At 44.2% G+C, this 26,607-nt stretch overlaps 2 protein-coding genes across 2 annotated transcripts; one reads left to right on the plus strand and one right to left on the minus strand.

The window, feature by feature from the left end:
• Positions 1-12,055: 12,055 nt before the first annotated feature.
• LOC131262298 (glucose dehydrogenase [FAD, quinone]-like) lies at positions 12,056-13,935 on the plus strand. Its single transcript, XM_058264272.1, has 2 exons — positions 12,056-12,359; positions 12,416-13,935. The coding sequence occupies exons 1-2, from the start codon at positions 12,056-12,058 to the stop codon at positions 13,933-13,935; spliced, it is 1,824 nt and encodes a 607-aa protein (XP_058120255.1).
• A 594-nt stretch (positions 13,936-14,529) lies between these two features.
• Positions 14,530-22,719, minus strand: LOC131272262 (uncharacterized). The gene is made up of 3 exons (XM_058273932.1): positions 22,633-22,719; positions 16,538-16,907; positions 14,530-16,453 (listed from the first exon to the last, which is right to left on the minus strand). Exons 1-3 carry the CDS (start codon positions 22,706-22,708, stop codon positions 16,087-16,089), a joined length of 813 nt encoding a protein of 270 aa, XP_058129915.1. The 5' UTR covers positions 22,709-22,719; the 3' UTR covers positions 14,530-16,086.
• Positions 22,720-26,607: the final 3,888 nt, after the last annotated feature.

Below are 26,607 nucleotides of genomic sequence, written 5' to 3' on the forward strand. Positions count from 1 at the left end.
TAATGATTTACTCTTGACTTACGACATGTCTGTACAAATCAGTCAACCAACTTATTATATGCAAATGAATCCTCATTTGAAATGAATTAAAATAACAATGAGTTTCAGACGTAGTTTCGATATGGAAATGAACACTGGCATGTGGGTTTCACTTGTTTGCTTCGTTCGATCGGTAAGACAACCAGTCCACCATTACCTACGAGACGAAAAAAGTGATCATTTCTAATGACTTGAAACATTGTGTGAAGGATGTATAATTTGTTTTCTCTCTTTCGCTTCCTTCTGTCAACCACATTCACACTGTGGCCAGTTCGCCGGCTTCGCATGTCCACTTTGGAAGTTTACCTTCGGAGCAAAATGGCGCATCCTCACCTGTTTGTTTCCAGCACTCGATGGTTTCGATGATTTCAATGATTTCCGGGCCGTTTCGTGCCGGAACCACCCTGAGAGCGGGACAAATTATCATTGTTTGACGGGCAAGGACAGAAGTAATGGACAATAAAACCCGATCGCTGAATTTCACGAGCAAATTTTTTCGCCGGAATGTCCTTGAACGATTTGGATGTACAGTTCGATTTCATTTTTATTCGGTTTTGCGTGTTTCATTCCAAATGACCTAATCCAGGAGACGGTATAAAATTACTGGATCCAGGCGTTTAAAAAGAACCCGAAACGAGGGCCCGACACCTTTAACGATGGTCGATTTAATCGTTTGAAAGTGGTATTGAACCCCTTCTAAGCGGTTTATCAATTGGTCCGGCTATTACAAAGTGTTGCACTTAATAATTCATTTTGATACTTACTTTCGTAGAGTTTTGTACTTTTTCAACTTAAAACTGTAATTTAAAATGATCATTTCTATTCCATATTTTGTTTGTAATGGTGTCGAAGATTGTATTGCTCGAATTGTTGATGAATTTTATTATTTTGCAACTGCATTCTAGACCAGTTTTACCAAACTGTATTTTACAACAATCAGTATCAAAAGAACAAGTATATTTTAAGGAGATGAGAATGTCCCACGAATGCCCATTGAATACCTCGTTTTTTAGTTTCAACGCATGTTTTTAGGAAAAACCAATTGTCAAACCGTCAACAAATCAGACAAAATATTTTTCGTTTTTGTTCATTGTACTACCATTTTCTTACGAATCGGATAAAATTAGCTGGCGAGTGGACTTTATAGACCCCTAACCTAATCGATCGGCATTACGAAATCCAGTTCCAGTCAAACGACGTGTCATATTCGATTCAAGTCCGCGTAGACCATGATTGCCACTTCGTAGCATTTTTTTGATCGATTAACAAGGTTACATTACAAGCATCCAATTCTGTCAAGAGTGATGGATCCGATCTACTTGTTATGTTAACCTGGGGACCAGTCGACCCACGACGGCACGCTCGGTTTTTCACTGTTACAAAGTAAACACTCGTCTGAAGAAGGGTTTCACCACGCGCCACCACCGAATTGTTTACCCGCCACCCTCTTCACAAACACAGTTGATTCTTTCGAGCGCCACGCTTCAAATACTCCGCGAAAAGTGTGGAGTATTTGAACCCACCGCCCAAAGTAAAGTGATCAAACACTTGCGTGCCACCGTCAGAAGGCTTAGGCTTCCATTTAGTGGTAAGGGTTTTTTTCTCATATATATATTTTTTGTTTTTTCAAACGACTTTGAGAACAATGTGTCACACAATCAAAAGATGTCACAGCATAAATTTCCTACCGAGAAACGCGGGTGTGTTAATTTCTTTACTCGAACCTTTTCAACCTGCAATCACGTTCAAGGTCGCGGCCCGTGGCTCCACCTGTCAAACTGCACCGAGAAACCGCGGCGTGTTGTTTCACCTAACCGGAGCCTTATTACGACCATCCAAACCACGCACTTGTTCGACTTTGGCATTGCCGAGCCGGGCAACCTCGCGAACGACGACGGATGAGTCCACAAAAGAAAGGTAAACAGACGTCGCCGGTCTTGAGAGAGCATGTAATTTGCATAGACAACGCGGTGTGGTTCGTCCAAATATGCATACGGTCGTCGTTCGTTGTCCTCGCAATCACCGAAAGAATTGTAATGGAAAAATGGTATCCGGCTAAAACAAATCCACCCTCAACGTGCGCGAGGGAAACAAACCATTGCTCAAAGAGCCACATTCTTTGACCGGTTGTGCCTTTGGGAAGCGGCACATAAAGTAACATTACGGTGTGTAAAAGCAAAAGTTTTGATCATTGCATTTTCTGTTATTTTTCGTTCATTTTATTTTTAAGCTCGAACACGCGCCCGGAAGAGGACACTCCCGCGTTTGTTACACAATCGGGAAGACCAGCAGGAATTAGCACACGATTAGCACATTCGTGTGGACTTTGGGTGGGAGAAACCAAGAACCTAGAACCTTTTTTTCCCGCCACCATGACGCGATCAGCATTCGATCATCACGTGCGGTGTAATGCGGAACACAACGACCATCCAAATTTACACTACCTTTTTTTCCCCCCACATTATCTCCACTTTGATTGAGTGGGAATTAAAAATATAAACTAAGAACACACTAACATCTTCCGCAATCGGTGCACTGGGCACTGCAAAGTGTTACTGCAACCGCGTGCAGAATGATGAACACCGAGCACCGCATGAAATGCACCACAAACGCAAATCAAACCTTTACCAAACAATCAAAACGTTTTACATTCACCATGTATCAATTTTACAACATCAATATGTTTGGATCGTCGCAATCCGTCTACCGCCGTCTGGAGTTTGCTCACCATTGAAAACCCTATCGCGAGGCATTGGTTGTCAGGTGCTTTACACTTGGAAAAAATACTAAGGTTCCACGCGGAATAAGTACACCCTGTTCGGCATGTTGCACATTGAAGTGTACCCTTCAGTTGCACGGCATGTCCATCATGATCGTTAACGTTTTGAGTAAGGGGTTATTTTTTCTTAAATGTTCTGTTCAACAAGATTTGAATTTTTTAAATATTTTATTCCAGTTGTCATTAATTTTGAACACAAAAATAATCTACACCTACCGTACGGTTAAAGACGTCCAACGCCATTTGGTTGAGTAGTGAAACGCACTTCTAGATAATGTGTTAAATGAAAGTAACAAGCTTAAAGTTGTTTTAACTGGCACTGTTGCACTATTGCACTGTCACTTATCAGCTGACACTGAATATATGGCCAATCATTTCAGGACAAGCCTAGCACAGGACACGATGATCTTCAAAGGAAGACTGCAGCACGCTGCATTCAAATCACTTGAACAATGAAGAACGCAAGGCTTCAGAATTCAGTTACATTAAAACGATCACAACAATCGTTAACAATTAACCGAACGGGTTGCTAGGATCAGTTTCACTTCACTACACACTTGACACCACGGTGTCACTGTCAGCTTCCAGTCCCAACCAGCGCTCTCCGAAGACTGACACTCGAGGGGTCCTGTTCGCGCCGCGTCGCTATCGATAACTGACGCCCCGCGGATTCCCACGCACAGGTAAAGCACGCACGTGCAGCCCGAGCTGGCGGTTTTTCGCGGACTGCTACATCGCAGTTCGCAGCGATATCGCGCCTCGAGCGATCGACTAGCACCGGCTACGCTACAACGCGAGAAGAGCAGTGATCGCAGCTTCACGATGACCCGCTGGGCGCGTGTCGCTTCACTGATAACGAAACCAGTCTTGAACAAACCGGTTAATGGATTTCTATTTTTGAAAAAAAAATTATACACGCGCCAAAGAAGCGAAAAGATCATCACACGTTTGGTCAATGGAACTTCTCGGGTATCTAGCAAACGACGTGATCCTTTTTGCTTGACCCACGATCAGGACCTCGACATGTGACCAAGAAAAGATGCGTCGAACAGAGAAAGAAAGATAAAGCTGTTGGGGTGTTCCGTGCGCGTTTCGTGAATAATTGTTATAGTGCGGCACTTCAATTAGACCGCCAAGGTTGTGGGCCCCGTGTTCGATGGCGCGATAGTTGTTTTTATCGAGCGGGCTTGCTCGTGGACACACGCAGGGTCAGCTGTGATATCTTTCTGCAATATCGCCATCGATTACACCATCCAAGCCGTCGGTGAATCACGTCCAATTGTTCCTCTTTTCTGTTTTTTTTTTTTTAATATGACCCAAACGGGGTGGCTCGCCAAGCCCACCCGAACAGACTAGCCGCCAAAGGGCTGCCAAACGAGCCGGAAAATTATTTTTGTCTACTGGGTGACGGCTAAGTGAGGGGTATGGGCGGAGAAAAATACTGAAGCCCGTAATAGGGTGTTTGTTGTTGAGATAATTAAGTAATTGGAGCAGATGGAAACGAAAAATGAACAATTTTACGCCATTTGTTCGCTCAAGATCAAAACGATCATCAAATTAACAACTACAAAAATGCTGTACAGTGGAAAGAGGGCAACAAAAACTCATCTGCAATACTCCAACAGAGTGTTTTAGCCGATAAGTAGAGCAAAATGTATTTCCAATGTCAAACGTAATTGCTGCAAATCTATCGACAAAGTTATACTACGTCGGGTTTGCTGAACATAGTAAGTAAACTCCTTCTGGGGCCTTTGAACTCAAACACCTCCATCTCCCTTCCCTTTATCTCATGCTGGTTCGTATTGTAATCGGCGTATCAAAAAACGGTCAAAAGTAGATCACGAGCTAATGCAATTAAACCGCCGACCGCCATTCATGGGAAGCCATCAGCATCGATCATTAGTATACAGGCACAAGGCCTTCGACGCGACGATCAGGAAGGGAACGGAGAGGTGGAAGAGAAAAATAAATAAAAAAAAGGTTTGTCAATAATAAGCTTGACTCACCCCCGCACAGCGCGGGATCCACCGGTTGCAGAAACATTATGCAATCGGGCTGATTTTTGTGACAGATTGCTCGCTGCGGTCAAATTAACGGCCATGCGTCACGAATCGGCGCTTCTTCGGTGGCAAAAAGCAGCCGCGCTGGGTGGAGGGGTGTGGGGGGTGACGCTTACCTCGTCTTCGTTTAAAAAAAAACTTGTAACGCCTCTGATTTTTGTGGTAAATTTAAACGGTTTTGATCGAAGGATAATTTACCGGTGTGCTTATTACTTCATTTATTTACTCCTGACTTTTCTTGTTCTGTCGGTAGATCGTAAATGTTTAGCATGGATTGGGTTATAGACCAATCAATTTATCCGCTACTTCGCGTCTAGCTACTAAAAATAAAATTAAAATATAAATCACTATTGTAAAGCAAACCTTACGTAACCCGGTTGGCCGAGCGCCATCCTCCGGATTGATTCTTCCCGTTAAAGGGAAACATGTAAATAAATATGTAATGACATTTCGTGCCCGTGTCCCACTTACCGATAATTTGTCACTGTGCACTGTGCAAAAATTGGACACATGCGTAATAATGTTTATTTTGCACGGGAAATGACATAATTTTCACTATAATTCCGACGCGGCCGACCAACAGTGGCGACACGGTGATGATTCGGTCAAATCCTTTGTGATAACATCATTTACCGGCCTTTCATTTTCCTCAACAACCTCTCCTCGGAAGGGCTTGGCAGTGATCCGTCTTCTTCGATTCGTTCCTTTTTTTTATTTACTCTTTTTACTTACAGTTGTCCTGACAGCGCGAGTCATCTTACAAATGGGCAACCGTTTTTTAAGGGTTCATTGACAGCAGGCACTTGTGGGAGACAAGAAGGAAAACAAAACGGCGAAACGATCACATTCACCGGCATCGGTTCGGCGTGAAACCGAGCGCTTCGCGGGTCGTCACGTAGGCCAAGGCGTCCCTAGAAGGTGGCCCTACATCACTTACCCCCCCTTGATGATAGTGACGGTCCCTTGATGGTGTGCACCGAGCCATAGCTCCTACCAGTTTGCTGCTCGCATGCTCAAGGATAACCTGGTCGCCTTCGGTGGCCTTTCAGTTGGGGTGCGTATCTGCATCGTAACTGTAATTTTACATTCATTGTCACCCTGTCACAAGCGGATGCAGTGATCGATGGAGGGAACTGTTGAAAGAACTGCAACCAAATGTAGGCTACAAGTGCATTGGAAAGGCTAACGAGTAGTCTTGAAAAATTGCACCAAATGGATACTATATTGATGATTATTGATAAATTTTAATATCTACGATAGTGATCAAGTAAACACTAGATGTTTACAAAATAACTCAATTAGTAACAGCAAAAAAGTGAAAAAAATTACGTATTTTTTGTGCATCAGATATTTATGGTGACCTGATTTCATATTAGTTTTAAGACTAGTTATAAATGTTATGATTAACAATAGAAAAATCGACGTCAAATTAAACTAAAAGTCTGAAAATATTTTTATCGTCCTGCTTAACAATATTTACAGTTATCATATCTTTTTTTTTATTTTATAAGTTAAATATTTATGCAACAAATGTTTATTGATTAAACACAAAGTAAAACTTGTTAAAGCATTATAAACACCACAAAGAATTTCATTCCAGTAATATAAGTTTTAAAGTTCAACATGGCTAGAATCAAGCAAAAGCATATTCAGTGGAAAGTTTATAATGTCGTGGTCATTCTTCGTCTGGACGGAAATACCGAACCTCAATGGTCATTTTGTGTTAGTGTTTATGCAAAAAACATCTCGCATTAAAAGCCTTCGCGATAACCGTCGTGAGCCTCCGCACGTAGCCCTCGGTGAGCATAACTTTGCATATCTTTTTACCTATTTACAGCATGTTGCAACCCATCGAGCGTGGTTAAAGGTTTTCTAAGGTTCGAAAGCGTCCACATTGTGCTTCCGTTTTGCGTATAAGATGGGGAGAATCAGTCGAGGGAAAAAAGAAACTTTTTCTCAAAATTTAACTGATTAAGACGCCCAACTAATCTGAAGTGGGAAATGGAAACTAACGGCAAACTCGTTCATTTTTCCTCGCTTAGTGTCACTTTAAGGTTCCAAAGATCGATCAACTGACCTCCATTGGTGGTCGTGGGTTGACAGTTTTTTAACCGAAAAGTGTCAAACACTGTCCTTTTCACATTCCAATGTAGTTTGATAGCATTGGGCCTGTTTTAAGCGATTTCAAGGTCGAAACTCATATCCATGTCTCATTTCCCGAGGGCTTTTAAGTTTTTTAATGATCGAAAGGGAACTTGAGTGGTTTACTTTCGTTCGTTGCCATTGGTGCGCTTCGGGCTCGGCCATCTCTTATGTCCCAATAATTATGCATACTAAACAGATTTTATAAGCGCCACACACACACGCACACATTTCACATTCGATCATAAATTTACTTCGCCATTTCGCCTGGCTCGAAACGAGAATCGGCAAAAACAAAACCCAACCAAATTGACCCAATGCCCCGTCGCTGGTATCGGACCGCATTGTGTCAAGGCTAGTCCCAATAAACCGCATGGATCGAAATCGCATCCAACTAAGACGCTGCGAGGATTGTTGCGTTTTTCGACCCACACCGTCGGACCGGTTCGCAGATGCGCCTCTTCAATCCGAAAGGACGACCCGGTTGAAAATGTCCAACGGGCAGGGTTTTTTTTTGTCACCAATATCCCGAGGCAGGTGGCGCGGGGAATAGGCCAGAAATTGCTTCACACATGTGTCGATCGATGACCAAAGAGATCAGAAAAAGTGTATCATTAACACCGTGCTCAATATGCCGAATGTGTTCTCAATTTCGCCATGTTATTGGACCGTCCCAAAACCCAGATTTTACCGAAAAGTTCACCGAACCGAACCACGAAAGTGTTTCTAGGGAAGAAAGATAGTAAAGCAAGCGAATATGCAAATGAAGAATGATGGGGATTAAAATTCTACTCGCCAACCAAAAGCTGATAGAAACTTTATTCCGCTTCAAGAAGAATTCCAGCTTGATGAGAAACTTGCTAGTAAACAACAAGCCAGAGTTTATTGACTTTTGCTGCGATCTTTAAGCATAAAGAGACAGGCAAAGTTCTTCCAAAATATCCGTCAAAGGTTGATAACCCTGAGGTATTTAATGTCCTAGACGAGCTAAAGATACCTCGTAAGGTAATAGGAGGCATTGAGCCCCCCTTAAGCGGAAAACTTTTATTTCTTGAATATACTTATTAATAATTATTCAAAACATTAGAGATAGATTTTCTAACCTTCCTTCTACTACCAAAAATCAAAAAAGATATTGAAACTCACAAATTGTTATAAAAACGATTTTTTTCTATCAATTTAGCGTTACGCCGTGAAACGTTATTTAATTAGAGCTATTTACCGAGACTCAATGTTTTTTTAAAAATTTCAACACTCGGAAGCACGAACTTCGAACGGATTAAAAATACATACTTAATACATTTGGATATCTTTAGTATATTACTTAACATTTACAACAACCCAATCTACACCATATAAGCCGGTGCGTATTGAACCCGGATGAGAATGTTCTTATGTTTGTCTCATCACAATCAGAATGAAAAAATTATGAATTCAATTCTTTTCAGTTATCGTTAAATGACATACTTGTTACAACTTCAACTATCGTAGGGAAACCCTACATGATTATCCTTTTTTCTCTATTAAATCTTATATTGAAATTCACATAAAATGTATAAGACACGTCAATGAAAATATTCTATAAAAGGATTTATTCAATTAAAAAATGTGCAAAGGCATTTTGTTCCATCGGACATCTTGCCACACTTTCCCCTACATGTTGCCATTAAGAACCATCACCGGAGAACGATAGCCATGATTACGAGAAGGGTTAAAGCTTATTACCGTGTGGCGCAATGGTGGCGAACCGTCGCGAGCGACACACACACAGTCCAGCAACACTCGACCGAAACGGAAAGTCGAAAAACCGGATCCACCGATCGCGATCCGCCGGTTCTCCGGTCCGGTGGGGCTCCATGGAAGGAAGCTTAAGGGAAGGCGAGCATAGAGAAACATTAAAAGAAGCGGTTAAAACACGTGCACCAACGGGGAGTGTTCGGCACGACCAGCGAGCCCCTTTCCTTCCTTCCTTCCTTTCCACCTCGCAACGCACGCATTCTACGGCCCGGTCGAGAAGTCTGGGGAGGGGTTTAAGGCTGAGAACTTGCGTCGATGTAGGTCACCGAATTAGCGACGGTTAAAGTCTATCGATCGCGCACGCAATTGCGGACACAAAGAACACACCCCACGCTTTAGAGGGTAGTGGTTGGCCATGCTGGAAATCGGAAGTCGCCACGGTGACGTCGCACACCACCGGAAAGCCGAGTGTGAACCCAAACAAACCCTCCGAACGGCCGATCGAAGCGTGAACACTCGCCTACTACGATTGACTATTTTTACGCCAATGGCGCCAACTCTGGCGTGACAGCGGTGTATGAACTTCACCTTCAAGTACCGACACTGACGCCGAGCTGGAGTCGTTGGCCAGGTGGACGGGTGGGGCGTGCAGGGACAGAGGGTTGGGAATTGTGTGCAAAACGGCTAGCCAGGCAGATGGAACGATAGGTTGATGAAACCGAAGATAGCCAGGGGCCCGGCCGGACACAATCGCAGTGTCGCACGGTTCTCAAAATCATCGGATGAGATTGCATGGTGGATGTTTTCCACCGTCAATCCACCGGAATCCACCGACCACGCGAATGAACCGCGCGTAAACGGCCATCGCCGATTGCAGCACGAATTGGATGCGCACAATCTGCACGTCCTCTCCTCCGCCATCGCACTCTTGCCCAAGACGAAGAATGCTTTCCACCGTTCGCGGCCCAAAAACCTCTCGCCGGCCCCATCTGGTCCGTGTGGATTTGCAGTTCCCGCCAAATGTCAGACAGGTTCGGCGTCAAAGCAACGAGTCCACAAACACACGCGGACACTTGAAAAGCACGTTTGCTGTCTCTAACGCAGCCTCGCGACTTAATTCGCCTGTTGTTTCTTTTTCTTGCCGTGCTACCTCGACATTGCCGCCCCACCAGCCCGACCGTGCGAGATTGGATGATATTGGACGCCCGGTTTTCCTCCGATCGTGGCCACAAAATGCTCCGATCGAATCCGCCGATAGACGCGAACGTCGACCGTGCACTCGACGTTCAGTTGCATTCCGAGTCGCGTGTCAAACGGTGGTCTTGCGAAGCGAAGCTCCGTCTGAAGTCCAAAAGAAACCACTTCGTGAATCGATGTGCTGTTGGGCGCAGGATTAGGTTTGGTGTGGTGCTTTGGCTGAAAAGTTTAACCTTGAGGTCAGTGACTGTCGCACAAAGATTGTCTGGAAGGATTCAAATTATAAATTGACAGTTCGAATTTTGAATGTGAAAATTGGCGATGAAGTGCAACGATCTTTTAATGTTGCTACCAGTGCAAACTTAAACGAGTCTCTGAGGGTTCGATGGATAAGTTCAGGTGTATACACTGGCATCGTGCTGTGAAAATAAAACAAAGATCTTCATAATTTCACAAGTTGATAAGCCAAAGTTTTTATTGAATACTTAGTAGAATCATCGATTGTATTAATTAAATTGGTTAAAGATTCGAAGACTTGATTTTTTTCTGTTAAAAAATGATAACATAAATTAAAATATTAACTATAACAGATAGAACCCTTATACAGTGGAAATTTGAAAAAGGTGAAATGTAGAAGAATCAAAAATGATTCTTGTAGACAAATACGATCTTTTAATATTTGAACAAATCCCGTCCGATATTCTACGTGCTTTCGAAGTGTGTCTTTTCGTTTCTTTGTTTCCCAGAACAAGATGGCCGTTACATTTCTCAAACGATATTGAATTTTGAAATTAGTTGATTACAATAGCACGTGAAACGCTGTTCTAATTACGATAAGCCAAGTGTAAAATTTGGGGGAGGATCACAAAATTATCTTCGTCAATGGACACAGTTTTGTAATATATTTGTGAAAATCCCGCTCGAGGTTCTTTGATCTCCGATGTGTGTCTCTTCGTTTCTATGTTTATCAGAAAGCATTTTCCGTTGAAATCGTAGCAGTAAATATAATTTTTAAATCTATCGACGCTATTTAAATTACCTTAATTCGCTAATAATAATTTTGGTTAGTGAAAACGGTATTGTGGTATTTGAACATATCCCACCAGTTATTATTGATCATTCGAATTGTGTCGCTTTGGTTTCGATGTTTGGCAAACGTAGTTCGTTAAAATTCTCACAAAAAATATGATTTTCAAATCTGTCGGTTTCCCAGCTGCGATTCGAATTACCGTAAATCACAACACCATCTCAAATAATCTGTCTTAAATAGATTTATTTCGTGCCGTCCGTAAAGGTCAGTTTGCAAACTGATTCGTGATTTAATCGGCAACTCAAAAACTGATGCACGTCAGCAGCTCATTAAAATTCTGTCCTGAAGCGATTTGAATTCATCATTCGTTGGAAAAAAGCATTAAAATCAAGCAAACAAAACCTACGGTGTGTACGATCAGCGAACCTCGTGAACTGTTTTGCGTTCTCTATTGGATGTTGCAAAAGCAAAAACACCAATCTTGAAGCGCTCGAATTTCGGTTGCACCTTTTTCGATGGCATGGAAAAAACGGTATCGCGCACGATTCATAATTTGCTACGCCTTTTTTCAAAAACACAAGCGGATCTGAACGAACCTTTGCCGATCGGTCGTTTGGCAAATGTCTTCCTGGCCATTGCCGTCGATCGAATGACTTCGAATGATGCAGGTAGATATTTCCTACCTGCCGAATAAACTGTCCATCAGGCATAAACATCGTACGTTAGGACTCAAATCGATTCGATCTTCTCCACTGGACATGAGTCTGGTGGAGTGCTGCCAGAAGTCTACAATTACGAGCCAAACAAAAAGATCAATCATTTTCAACCCACAACCTTCGCCATGATGGTGGAAGGATGTCGGATGCTTCGATTCGGGTTTTTTTATTCATCGTTTTATTTTTCCTAATGTACATCTCGAGAGTGCTATTGCTCCCTTCCATCTCTATCTAAGTCCGGTTGGTTATGATTCGCCTGCAGCTGGCCACCTTCACGACGACGACACCGAAGAAGACGACGATGGGCACGAGAACAGGCAGAAGAAAATGGCAACCCTGGCCGATTGCCCTCCTCATGGCGACGTTGCTAGCGCCGCAAGCGATCAGTCAGCGCGCCCCATCGATCTTCTTCGAGAGTCTGTTCGACGAGCTGAGCCTGCTGATGCGCACCGGGCCCAACGCGTCCGTCCCAATTCCGGAGGTCGAGCGTATCCGCGAGGAGTACGATTTCGTGGTCATCGGCGCCGGCTCCGGTGGTTCGGTGATGGCCAACCGGTTGAGCGAGATGCCCGACTGGAGCGTGCTGCTGCTCGAGGTGGGCAAGGAGGAGAATCTTGTCTCGAACGTCCCGCTGACGGCGGGACTCACGACGGCCACGGGTGAGTTCTCTTCAGTGGGTAAGCTAGTAGCGCACTAACTCTCCTCCCCTGACTAGGCTACAGCTGGGGCTACCGTTCGGATCCGACACGGAACGCGTGCAAGGGGCTCGACCAGGGCGTCTGTTACTGGCCGAAGGGGCGCGGACTGGGCGGGACGAGCTTGATCAACTTCCTGCTGTACGGTCGGGGTCACCGGCGGGACTACGACGATTGGGAGCAGGCTGGCAACTACGGCTGGGGCTACCGGGACGTGAGGCGGTACTTCGAGCGGGCGGAAAACGCCAAGGGTTCGAATCCCTCGGGCCCGCTACACATCGAGGAGAGTTCGTTTGAGACGCCGATGCTGTCGCGGTACCTTGACGCCGGCAAGCGGCTCGGTTACCGACGCATCGATCCGAACGATCCGGTTCAGCTCGGGTTCTACAAGGCACAGGCGACCATGGTGAACGGGGAGCGGTGCAGTGCGGCCCGGGCGTACCTGAAACCCGTCGCTGGTCGACCCAACCTGGACATCTCGACCCGCTCGTGGGCCACGCGCATCCTGATCGATCCGGTCACAAAGACCGCGTTCGGGGTGGAGTTCTCGAAGAACAAGCGAGTCCACACGGTGCGGGTACGCAAGGAGGTGATCCTGGCGGCCGGGGCGATCGCCTCTCCCCAGCTGCTGATGCTGTCCGGTGTAGGACCGCGGGAGCACCTGCAGGAGCTGGGCATCCCGGTGGTGAAGGACCTGCGCGTAGGCTACAACCTGCAGGACCATCCGACGCTGTCGGGACTGGTGTTCACCATCAACCAGCCGGTAAGCATCCGCGAGCGGGACATGCGTCGGCCGGGGCCACTGCTCAGCTACCTGTTCGCACGCCAAGGACCCTTCACAGTACCGGGCGGAGCCGAAGGGATCGCGTTCGTGAAGACCAACAACTCGCTCGCCCCGGATGACTATCCCGACGTGGAGCTGGTGCTCGGGACGGGTGCGGTCAACAACGACGAATCGGGTTCGCTACGCCACACGTTCGGCATGACGCGCCGGTTCTACGACGAGACGTTCGGGGCGGCCCGGGGACACCACGCGTTCGGGATCGCGCCCGTCCTGATGCGCCCGAAGAGTCGTGGCCGGGTGTGGCTCAAGAGCCGCAATCCGTACCGGTGGCCCCACATGACCGGCAACTACTACGACGACCCGTACGATCTGGCCACGATGGTGGAGGGCATCAAGATGGCGGTGCGTATCGGCGAGTCGAAGAGCTTCGCCTCGTACGGGGCGCGCCTTCTCGACACACCGTTCCTTGGCTGCGAGGATGTTCCGTTCCGGTCGGACGAATACTGGCGGTGCTGTCTGCGGCAGGTTGGAGCAAGCATTCAGCATCAATCGGGGACGTGCAAGATGGGCCCGGCCAGCGATCGGGACGCCGTGGTCGATCCGGAACTGCGGGTGCACGGCGTCAGCGGCCTACGGGTGGTCGATGCCTCCATCTTCCCAACTATCCCTGCGGCGCACACGAACGGGGTTGTGATAATGGTCGGCGAAAAGGCCGCCGACATGGTGAAAGACTATTGGCATAATCAGATTCGTTGATGGATCGGCGTACGGGAAACCATTGCGCACCTAAAACTAGTCAGAAAGATAGGATTTACTTATCTAGAATTTTGAATTTCAAAAACAAACAACTGGGGTGATTTTTTGTCAACAATTTTAACGCAAATTTTAGAATGTCTACATTCGCCACTGCGTACATTTTTTTTACTTTAAATAAAACTTTTATGTACATATGTTTATTTGTTAGTTCGCATATGAAACAATAATGAAAGGAAAGAAAAAAAAACTAATTATAAAACAACACAAGTCAGCAATGTCACTCAAGGGTTAATTGCTTCGGCCGAGAGCTTTTACGGAACCCTACAAATGTCACAGCTGATGCCAATCCAATCCAATGGTAAGACGGTGTTCCCGTCGACCCAACGGTTGCAAGTTCGATACCCGATTTTGCAAGTAGTCTTTTTTCATAGCACTTTTATCTCAAACATTAAATTAAGTTACTTTGTCTAATATTAGATAATGTTTCAAATTTGTCCTCCCTAATACAAGTCAATTCGGCTTAGGATTGCCCATTGTTCTAGCTCAATAAATTTCTTTCCAAACACCCAAAGAAACACACATTTCTCAGTAAAGAATGAATAAAGTGTTTCACTCATTTTTGCTTTTATATGATCACTTTTCGTCGGACTCACTACCGTTAGTTAAATATAAATACCACTTGGAGTTCGCTAGTTCTTAAACTAGCCGTTCTTTTATAGTTGTGAATTTCATTCAAACTCGCCATGCCGATGTTGCCCTTGCAAAGAACGTGTATTTTGTTATAAGTTTTCCTTAATGCCTACATATATGTTTATATATATGATTGAGATTTTTCCGTCCCACTAACGTACACTGAAGCAGCAGAGAAGCGTATGTATCTTACGGCCTTTTGAAGGATTTTAAATTAATGTTTTGATTCAACAGTACCTTCCTAAGTCTACTATCATCAACACCAAAACACACCGAAAACATTCTTTTAATCCGTGTTGCATTTGTCGTGTCGGATAACTGGTCATATGGTCGAATGTCTTTCTAACAAAAACATAAGGATGTATTTGGCAGCAATGACGTGTGCGCAATTAAAACGAGTTGTTCAATTGAATTTATGCTTTACAGAAAATTATACAGAAATCTTACAGAGTAAAATAAACTGAAAAAGTTTTTAAGTTAAGCAAAATTGTTTCCGAATTCCTGTCACATAATTAACGTAGGGTCACAGAAGTGATGTAGGGTTTTTCTAAATACCCAATAGAAATGTATAATTTTCCGTAATTATTCTGCTCGATCTCACAGATCTTATCCGCGCTATTATCGACTGAGAGGATATCACCTTTTGATTGGTTTTAATACAACTGAAGGAAAAGCAAGATCATAAATCGTAGAATAATTTATCCTACACAGTTGCGACCTTTCGCTTCCAATTCTTCACATTCACAGAAAATTTTGACCCTAAATGGATTCATAAAAAGTCAGCAAAAGCTTTCCTCTACCTTCATAGCTAACGACATATTGATTGCTTATTGAAACAGTGCCTTCGCACTATCGATAATCGGTTCCATCTAATGATAACCTAACTGCGTTCCGATCGACAGCCGTTACGTAGTTTATTCCATTGATTTGAAGTCAATTAGATTCTTGGATAATGCTTTAGAGATTGTTATGTCGACTGTTTGTTAACGTCCTCATCATACGACTGCGTAAGCAATATGCTAGAACAATATGTTTTAATGCTATAACGCTCGAAACTACTTTACTACATGCTATAAGTTTTATTATTAAGCAACCATCAATCCGATTGTTAGTAATAAATTAAATTAAAAATTAACCTCATCTTACAGAATGGCGACCGATGGAAAAATCTGATCTACAATCTAATCTATCTTAGAACGCAAGTCTCACTAGAACCAACACAAGCACTCAAGGATCGCCGATTGATCACACGATCTTGCCTGGGTATGTTGATGATGATGATGATGTGCAAGTGTCCTCGAGCTGTTGCACTGAGAATGGGTGGATGCAGTCGATTGTAGCGTTTCAAACGGATCACCACCGCTCCGATCGAAGCTCCTTCCCCGGGACTTTCCGGCCAAGCGCTTGGTTGGGAGTTTGTGTTTGTTCGTGTGCGTCACGACACTTCCCCGCGGATCGTGCTTACTTTTGCACCGTTACCGGCGTCGGTATCCGCTTGATCTGCGTGCCGTAAAAGCGCGAGCGTAACGACTCGTTCTCCGGATTGGCCATCACCGATTCGATGAACGCATTTGTTTCCTCCTGCAGCTGCGAAAGGCGTAGCTGGAGCTCCTGATTGCGCCGGATAAGTTTGACCGTCTTCAGTGCAATATCGAACAGACCCTTGTGGTTGTTCGGATGGTGCGAAACGTTCTGATGGTGGTGGTGCAGCGGATGGTGCGCTTGATACGAGCGGGCGGTTGAGAACACTGCATATCCCGCCGACGAAACGCTACTGTCCTCGCGGAACCCATCGTCATCGAAGTCGGACATACTGTAGGAGTTGCAGCTGCAATGGAAAAAAAGAACCCGTCAATCTCGTGAGTAATTCCCTCCGCAATGACGCAAAGGGCCAGCAGTTCGCGCAACTCACCGACAGCTGATGATGCTTCCCAGAGGAGAAAAATCACAGTTCCGATCGTCCATCGAGCTAGAGCAACCGCTCGACGAAACGCTCATCGATCTGCGGCTCCGTAGCCGCTGCCCAGACGCACTGCTGTCTTCGGTGTCGAGACCCTCCGGTTGGTCGCTACCATCCGGGATCGTTTCGCAGCTAATGCCGGTACTGCTGCTATTGCTGCTGCAACCAAACTCCGTCGACGAGGAAGTCGAAGAGTTCGTCGTGTCGTCCATCAGGGGCTCCAGCAGTCGACCCGTTGTTCCAGAGCGGACACCTGCCCTTTCGTACGGTGTCCGGCACCGTGTGGATGATTTGTAGGATGATTGCTTTTGCATTTTACCAACTGGGGAGTAGAAAGAATTTAAATCCGTTAGTTTTTTTTGTCAATCTTGCCATTTAAATTTAAAATATAGTACTCAAACTATTCCACAGTTAAACAAGCAATATCAAGGTGGAAATATATTGAAAAATCTTTGTCCCCCGAAATTCACGTTGTATAAAAAAGAAATTTATGTTCCTTTTTCCTTTTGAAGCTATTTTAAATGACAACAAATATACATGCAAATGTTTTACTGTAAAACAGCCGGAAGATTACATTTCCAAAGAGTGAATGAAGAGTTAAACATTCAAACGAAAAACACTAGAATGTCTTCCTTACCCTTGCACGTTGAACCGCATCGTTAACCAGCAAAAGGGTATTTAAATAAATAAACCACCACAACTGCTTTCGGTGATACATAAGCAGGGCTTCCATGGTGATTTGCCAAATCACATGTTTAACCCGCCAGTCACATGTCGTCTGCCAGCCGTTACCGTTACAAAACCGATGCCACATGTTCGAGCCGATTAATCCCACCGAAAAATAAATTCCGTGGTGTAGATTCCGATAAAAAAACCCCCTACGGTCGGGATAAGCCCGTGACCGAAAGAAAAACCCTTACCGGTCGATCGGTCAATTTCCAATTTAAAATAGTACCTCCTCGTGGCCAACCGTTCTGGAGAGAGTATCCAAACCGGCGGACAATAACAAAAGTGAGCCACGAGTGAAACAAGAAACCGCACGCAGGAACAAACCCCCGACAAACATTATCGCAAGATCACGTTCTGAGCCACTCGCGGACAAGATAATCACCTACCACCCGACTTCGAGAGCAGGAGGAGCGCCTCTCAGTGGAGAACTGTTGACTACAGACTGCGCCGGCAAATCTATCGTGCCAACGGGGAAAGCGGGTACCGGGCATTCGTTCGTAATGGGTTAAACCTAGTCCGCCACCATCAGGCTCATAGTGCCAACGTTTGCCTGGCAACAGTTCTGCCCGCAGTGGAAATTATGCACTTTCTCTCCAGCTCACGTTGACGTTAGTTTGCTAATTTGTGTGCATTATGAGCAAAATGTACCGCCAGAATACACAACAAGAATATATAAAACAAGCCAATAAAAAAAACATTTACGTAATATTTAAATTTTAATGATAAACAGCAGTTATATTTTAAGCTTAGCTTTGTATTATACCTATTTACTTTTTAGTACTAATGAAATTTATCAGTAACTTTCATTTAAAAAAAATCAAAAAAGGATGAAATAAAGCTCGTGTATCCTTAAGTAATCTATCAAACCAACATCCATTTAGGTTAGAAATTAACAAGGAAAGAAAATATGCAAGAATGAAAATAGGCAATGAACACCTGGAAAAGATGCTCTGGAACCTTTTAACATTTATTCAAGGAGCATTAATGAGAAAAATTGTGCATCTCATAGTTTGTATAATTTATAAGGTCAATTTGAGCTGAAACTGTTGACTATATTTGGAAGAAAAATAAAAATATTATAATGATATTTTCGTTGATCGCGGACAAAAACAGAATTCAAATATTTTTCACAAACAACGACATTAATCTTTCCAAAAGCTAATAACTAAAAATAACTGACCAACAATGAATTTCTTCCTTTTTTTATAGAACTGTTGCCAGCCTAGAAACTATCTTTACACAATTTGCAGTCGACAACTACCGTTTGTCGGCTTGAAAGCCGATGCAACGTGCTCCGAAGGTATGTGCAACAACACCGGCGCTAATTAGTAATGATCCGTACCTGACAACGGAGCTTTCGATCGGACCATCGTAGACTCACCCCCATCGTGATGGGTTTATTCACCTTTCTGATTCACGCACTACAAAGTTTCATCCCTTCCTACAACTCATCCCCCCCCCCCCCTCCGACCTGTTCTTCTCTGTGTTTTTTTCTCCATCAACTCCCGTATACTTTGAAAGGGTTACCATTAAAATCGTCAACATTTCAGAGAAGAAGACTGAAGCCATTCGTTGCCTACCACCGGCCTTTTCTCACGAACAACCCATCGATTTATCACCATCTTTACCGAATGTGGCCGCTTCCGGGAAGAGCAAAGGGTGGGTGTTTGTGTGCGTGTGTCTGTGTGCGTCCAAAGGGCCACTTTCGTACCGTAACGGTACAACACAACAGATACCGAGGGCGGCCGAAAGCGTCGCGTCCAATCTAACGAACCCGCGGAGATGCTACAAACAGCAAACCGCTCAGCTTACAACACTCCGGCCGGCGGCCGCACGTTTTTTTCCAGCCGTCATCTAAAATGGCCTCTCTCATTGAAAACCCATCCGGCACACAACGTGCGGCAGCATAGAGCGCGCGGCCAGGAAGCACATTGTGTGTCATGGTGTGGCCGTGGTCTGGCGCACGTCTTCTGGCCGCGTCTCGTCTCGGTCGCGTTGCAGCACGTTTTCACACTCGCCGCCGCAATCGAGCCCGGGCCACGTGGATGCAACCGTTGTCGGGACCGGGCCGAAGCCGTAAAATGTGACGCCGTGACCGGTCCCGGTCGCTATCGCTTGCACACAACACACACACGCAGCCACAGCAACGCCAGCAACGCCAAGTACATAATGGGGTTTGGCTTCGGTTCGACTCAGAGAGCGACGTAGACGGGGTCGTAAAGGAATTTTAATTTTTCGATTAACTAATTCAACTGGCGTTGTACAACGAATGCAAACTGTTGGAAAATATATGTGCAATTTTATTTGAAGTTTTGTTCCAAATACTAATGTATCCTGTCAGCACTTTTTCTGTGACAGTTTTCGTGATCGTTTTTAAACGCCAACAAATGAATTAAAATTTAAATTTAAACCGAATCGATTTTAGTATGACTATATCAAACAACGACATGATGTATGTTCTATTTACAACCTCAATGTAAGTAAATATCCATTCGATTTAGAACCGTTTCCAATAGGATTTGCAGGTCGGAGTCGTGATTAAAAAATAAATCACCACATATACACATAGTTGCAATGGCAAAGAATGAAGAATTTTACGCTAAAAAGAGTCAGCATGAAAAAAAAAACATAAAAGTCATATGTACTGGACATACTCATACCACACACCTAGCTTTAAAAAACTAAGCCACGTGGCGTTAGACCGCATTCACGCGTGAGGTGCGTCATTGCGCCTGAGAGTAACATGGACGCAACGCAGGCCAACCCGAGCCCTTGACTACAACTACAACACGTGGGATGACAACGTCCAATGGAAAACCATTCGACACGATTCTTCCCATTATTCGCCCGGGAAGCTGCGCGATCGGAAAACTGTTCGCGATCGGAGAAAGAAGAGATCTCTATCGGGTTTCGCTCCGAAGATCAACAACTCATCGTCTCGCCCGGTTTGTGGGACCGGCGTGGCCCAAATGGAGCGGCAGCATACATTATTTGCACACCTCTGCAAACCTCGCCATCAGTGGCCCCCTCCAGGTGGGGTTTGCCCGGCCCATTATTCACGCGGCCGCGCTCGAGAGCCGCTCCCGTGTCACGTGTTTCTTTGTTTACAGTCTGCATCGTTCCACGGTGAATCCGCTAGCGATCCGTGCGGAAGGGGGATGGGGGTGTATTGGCCGGGTGGAGGAAATTGCTTGTAATCTTGAAAACAGGATGTCGAACGAAATGGTCGCACTTCGACTAAATCCAAGATCGACTGAAGGGTTACAATGTTGACGTGAAGTCTATACTGTCTTTCTGAGTCAATGAGGTTAGAACTAATAAACACCAGCTGTGTCTAGAACAGGGGTCCGTATACATTTCCCTAAAAGGGCCAGATGATTAAAAGGAAACTGAAACCGCGGGCCGGATACCTTAAATGATGACTGAATATTTTCAAAGTAGTAACCTTTTTAATGGAATATCATCTTTCTAAATAGTAAAGTTACATAAAAAGTGGTAAAAGATAAAATATTTGAAATTTTAGCATTAAACTTTTTAAAATATGTTCATACTTGTTTTTGTTGGATTTTGATTTTGTTTCCCAACATATCATAGCAACACCTCGTTGAACAATTTTAATCTTTATTCTTGGCAAGAAAACAAATCTGACATCGGGGATAAATCCAATAAAAATTGAGATGGGTTTTTTGTATGAGACACTAAAATTTTCTTACGGGCCGGACTTTGCCGACCCCTACCATCTCGAAACAACTATTTGAGTTTCTTTTCTGTCAGTTCATCTAAAAAATGTCATTTTCTATTTTCAGTGCATCAACACTCAGACAAAAAGTGCACATGTTATTTCAATCACATAAACTTAAAGCGCTTTTTAATTTAAAATGAAATGACACAAATTTAAAATTTGTAAAAAAGTAAAAAAAAATTAAAAAATTAAAAATAAAATTGGCATTCATAAACTGGAGACAGTTAACTACGAATACGACATAAAAATATATGTGTCATGTCCCATGTGTGATGGGCCCCATCCGGAAGCGTATCAATGACTGGACAGACCACCCTTCGTCATCGTCGCCAACCGGACGAACGTCAACCACGCAAAATCCTTGCAAACACTTTAAATTCCACGCCATCTCACGTGTGCCGGCAAGTGATGTCGGAGCTTGACAGTGGGGTTCGCCCCGCTGCACGGACACAAGGGTGGATTGTAGCGCAAGGAATAGGAAAGTAGGGTAACATAAAAAAATGGCTCTCGAAAGGGCAACCACTGCAGATTTGTATCTTATCGGAGGGAAAAAAAATCCATTTAAAATCGGAATGTACATGAAGCTCAGTTGTGAAGTGTACGGTTCAGTAATGGTTGGGTGCAATTTACGAACCACTCGAGACGCAGACACATTAATGTCTCCAGCGAAGAATCAGTGGAATTTATTGTATACTAAAAGAAAACAATACAGCGTCCAACGGAAACTAAATTCACACTTAGGCAATAGTTTCTCCGTTGACAACATCGTCATGGCTAGACGTTAGTTACATTGCACGATGCGCAGCAGGCCGAGGAGGGAAGCTTTTACTTTCATTTCTCCTCGCCTCAACAACCCCCCCACGACAGTCGATCAACAATTCATCCACTCAAGCCGCGGTGAAATGCAAACCCTCCCGGTTACTAACTGGTGGAAGGGTTCCCGCCACCAAACCTCACATGTTGCTGCGGCCACCTCCGCACGACAGCGATTTGCTTCGGTGGGGTGTGCAAAAAAAAATACCGAAACAACAAACAACACTCCCGACCACGAGAGGGTGGCACGTTGATTGCACTTCCACACACTTGCCGCCTACACGTGATGGACGCGCCATGAAACGGAGACCACATCGATGCGGCTTACGAAACACATTCAGCGGTGCGCGACCGTCAGCTCCAGCATCTTTGCCCTCCCTCACCCGGGAACCGCTTCCAGGAACGTGTGAGTACATGACGCTGTTTCGCGGAGACTATCTCAATTTCTGTAGTGTTCACGCTTCATAGTTAGTTTCGACCTCGTTTAAGTAATCTTGTTCCCACCGCCTTCGCCGCTTCAAGTCGGGCTGATCGATTTCACACATCATCCATCGAACCGGTCTTTCCGGTAACTCTCACCTTCCTGCACGCGACCTACCCTAACTTGCGAGTAGGTTGTTTCCGGTACGGTGCAGTGGTGTTTGATCGCCATATAAAATCGGCCGTCGTAGTTCTCATCCCAGTGACCGCCGACCACGAGAACATCGAAGGAACCGAACTGGAACCGTCACTACTTCCGCTCTGAACGCTTCCCCGAACTTACCGTAGTTTATCACGGAAAAGTTTGCCCCCGCCGGTGTGACGTGGCCTCCGGGCTGTGCAGCTGGACTCGCCACCATCGGGGATTCACTTCGGGCCGGTGATGCGGTCTGTGGCCGGTAGTGTTCGCCGCTGAACGGCTTATCTTCCCCAACGATTGCCGTGGGTTCTGGATGCACTTTTGTTGAAGTAGGCATTGTGATTTTGCAGATTTAAGATGACTCGTGTAGTCGATTTTTTAGCCGAACCTGTGAAAGAGGGGTTTTCATTATTTTCTTGTATTTTTAAAATGTAAATCAAATAATTGAGTTAGATTGTTAGATTGTTTTAAAAGTAGCTGGTCCGTGTTCACAGCAGCGAAACCATGGCAACCAGTCTGATCCGTATTGCAAATGGTCAAATTGGAAATTGATTTCAATTTTATTACACAAATAAAGTAACCTTACGATCCAGCAGGCAGTAAAAACATCATGAGGTCGGTCACAGCCTGTTCTGGTTGCGAAATAGTCCTACGGAAACTATCCCACAAACACAAAGATGATTTAATTTCTCGTCTGCGAAAAACAGCGAACGATTTAACTGGCACCATTGCATGGCACTAAAAAATCGAACGATTTAATCACCTTTGACTATCGAGGTCTAGTAGTAGTACACTTGTACTGTACATAACAAGCAAGATGGGGACGTCGGAAACCCTTTTGTTCCGCCGTTTGTTCCGCCGAAAATATCAAAACATCAATTGTTGGCAGTGTGCGAGACGAAATCAAAACTCAATTATTTATATTGACCTTGCGAGGGTAAAGTTACAGTTGAAACGTGTTCACAATCAAGGAAAGAGCGTGGTGTTCTCTAATTAAAATACGGTTTAGTTAAGAAAAAGAAAGGTCAAATAATGCCAAGGAACCTACATTCCCTGTTTTAAATACCTACCAAACAAACATGACAGGATATAACAGAATGCGCTTACAGCTACAAATCAAATTTGGTAGCATTAAGAGTTCAATAATGTGGATAATAAGTTAAGTTTTTGCATCATTTTATAAGGATCCAATCTTCAATAGGAATTTTTTTTTTAAACAGCATGAAGAAATTTTCGAATGGAACATTTTGAGTAAGTGAAAATTTTGGTTTAAAATTGTATTATTAGCACGTATTATAGGACGCTGTAAATCTCAACAGTAATTAGGAAATCCCTAATAAAAACATCTACGCGAAAACTTTATATTTTTCATACATACGAATAAACGAACGAATTAAATAAGTACAATCTTTAATACTTTGAATACTATGAAGAGGAAGCCTCTTCGACAACAGATGTAGGACGCGGAGCATTAGCACCCATCCAGTTCAACGACACTTACCCTCTTGTCACGCCAATCTCCGGGTACACCTGACAGTTCGCGATTCCCAGACGCAAGTATGTTTGCCGTCTTCGTAAGTGGCCACTTCCGGTGCTAGGAAAGGGTGGTTAACCTACGTCTCCTGTTGCCGTGCAAGTGTCCTCCACTTAAGCTCCTCTCTAATCGATGATAGCTATGACAAAACACACACCAGGTCAGACGTCCTTTTATCGCTGATTGAAGCCACCACAACAGAACGCAAACAACACAATCCTTCCGAGGTTCGGCACGGGATGCTTGCGCGAATTATTTCGTGGAACTGCCAACACTTCCCGCGGGCATCAAAGATGGCCGCAGCACACTGTTTCGCGTGTTTTTGCTGCTTTCTTCGGCGCGCGATGTGTTTTTGTTTTATCTCGCTCGTGCAAACACTTCACTGTTGCCGAATATATACCCGCCGCACGGTCTCCGTCTGGACTGACAAAGAAACTCTTGGGCAGAGGGTTGTAGTTTTGTTTTTTCTTCTTCTCGTACACACTTTGAGACGCGCGTGCGACTGCTCGAACTCCCGGACACCACCTTTTTTGTCGGCAAGATCCGTGTTTGGGGAGGAAAAACAACACACTTTACAATCGGGTGGAACGAATCGCAGATTGCCCTGAAGAGTATGGGGAGGGCGCGAGAGAAGCACAGATGCGACGTGCGCACTTTTCTACTTCGTCTTCTTCTGCTAGCAAACGATATGTCTGCAAAGTCGCGGATACTTTTCGATGCAAGAGGCCAAACTTGGGCAGCTGCAAGAACGCTAATTACTTTTGCCGTACACAACAGTCGGGCAGAAAATTTTCATCACAGCAAGCACACTGGAAAATACACTGGGATTGCTTCACTCACAACGCGGGTCGAAATAAGAGGAACGCGTTCAAGACCCTCTTTTTTTGCTATCCATGAAACGTTAACTCAAGACCTGAACGCTGAAACCGAAGTGAAGGGATTGAAATAACAAGCGCCCGACAAAATGCGTGCAACGCGGTCCGCTTCTCTTCGATGACTGAACAAAGCGCACGCGGAATTTTCTCTCCTTCGCGGGACAACGTTACGTTGTAGGGTAAGGTGGGGTAAAAATGCGCGCTTGATGCTTGGAAAAGGGTAAAAAATGTGGCATGATAGTATTTTTTTGAGTGCACCAGTTTTGAAATGCTTGCTACGAGAAGTAGCTCTAGAAATTCAAGGAACTAAGTTAAAGATAACAAAAAAAAAAAGATTACGACTAGAACACATTTTCATTTCTATTTTAGTAACTTGTAAGAAACTTAAATTTCAATAAAAATAGACCTATAAAAATATCTCCTTGTACTAGTTCAGTATACTGCAAACATTTACAAAATGAATCAAATGAGCCGAACAAACTAATTATTGTATGACTAGAAAAGATTATTTTCTAAATAACATTCAATTTGCGCTCTAGTACCTATCGAACATCATCGTTCTTAGAAATCTCGTATTTTTAATTCCATGGAGGAAAGGGTATAATCTTGGTTCCCGCCCACTTTTACCCCGCCTTTCTATCAACAATAGAAAAAGCAATCGATGGGTTTTCTCTCCCGCTCTCAAACGCGCGAGTTTTCTTCTCTATTTACAATGCATGACAAAACGAGCAAAAAGCATCAATTTTCTGAAGAATGTTTAGATTTGTATTTCCATTACTATAGCCATTCATATAACGGGTTTCATAACATGCGACCTGAGACTACCAGTTAGAACACGCCCTACGAGTGCTGAGGCATCTATTTCGCGGCGTTGGTTCAAATCCCATTGGGAGCCCTTTATTGGTTGCTAAGACCGAAGACGATCGTTACACCAAACGTAAAGAAGAACCTGAGCAAAAGTTTTGCAAACGCTGCACTGCCGACAAGGAGAGACAAGACCCTTCGTCAGATGATCCCGTTGACCACTGCATTGGGAAAAACACAATACAAGGGTCCATTTGATCCCAACACCACCACCATTACGGTCGCAGCATATCGCGTTCTGAGTCACGGGGAAGGCTGCAAGTACACGTGACTTATGCGGCCTGTGCTAATCACCCCATATCAGCTACCCCCCGACAAAAGGCAAAAATGGTTCACAGTTCTTCGCGTAATTCTATATGAACTTTCTTTGAGTTTTAATAAATTTGACAACGACTTTAATTATGTGTTTACTTTTTGCTCCAAAGATTTGTATACGTCTATCCTCGATGAGTCGGCTTCAGACTCCCAAAAGAAGTTTGAAAAATTACCTAAAAAAGAAATTATCCCCCCCTGGCGAGCTAAAGGAAGCGCTTAAACTTTAATTGAATGTCCGTTTCAGCAATTTCAGACATACTGTTTTGTAGGGTCATATAGCTTACAAATGCTATGCTGAATATCCACCCTTTTAATAAATGAATTGTCTTTATATCTCATGACCGGTAGTGGTCATACTTGATACCACTTTGAATGCTCAGAGGTCAACTACCGAATAATTTTCTTTGCTTCATAACTTTTTGTGTATTTACCAAATTGCAATTAATTCAGAGCGTTGAAACGAACGAACGATTTTTTGTTTTTTAAACCAATACTGTTACATTGGGGAATGAAAATTTGAAAAAGTCCGCC

The sequence above is a fragment of the Anopheles coustani genome, chromosome 3 (assembly GCF_943734705.1).
Source record: "Anopheles coustani chromosome 3, idAnoCousDA_361_x.2, whole genome shotgun sequence".
Lineage (NCBI taxonomy): Eukaryota > Metazoa > Arthropoda > Insecta > Diptera > Culicidae > Anopheles > Anopheles coustani.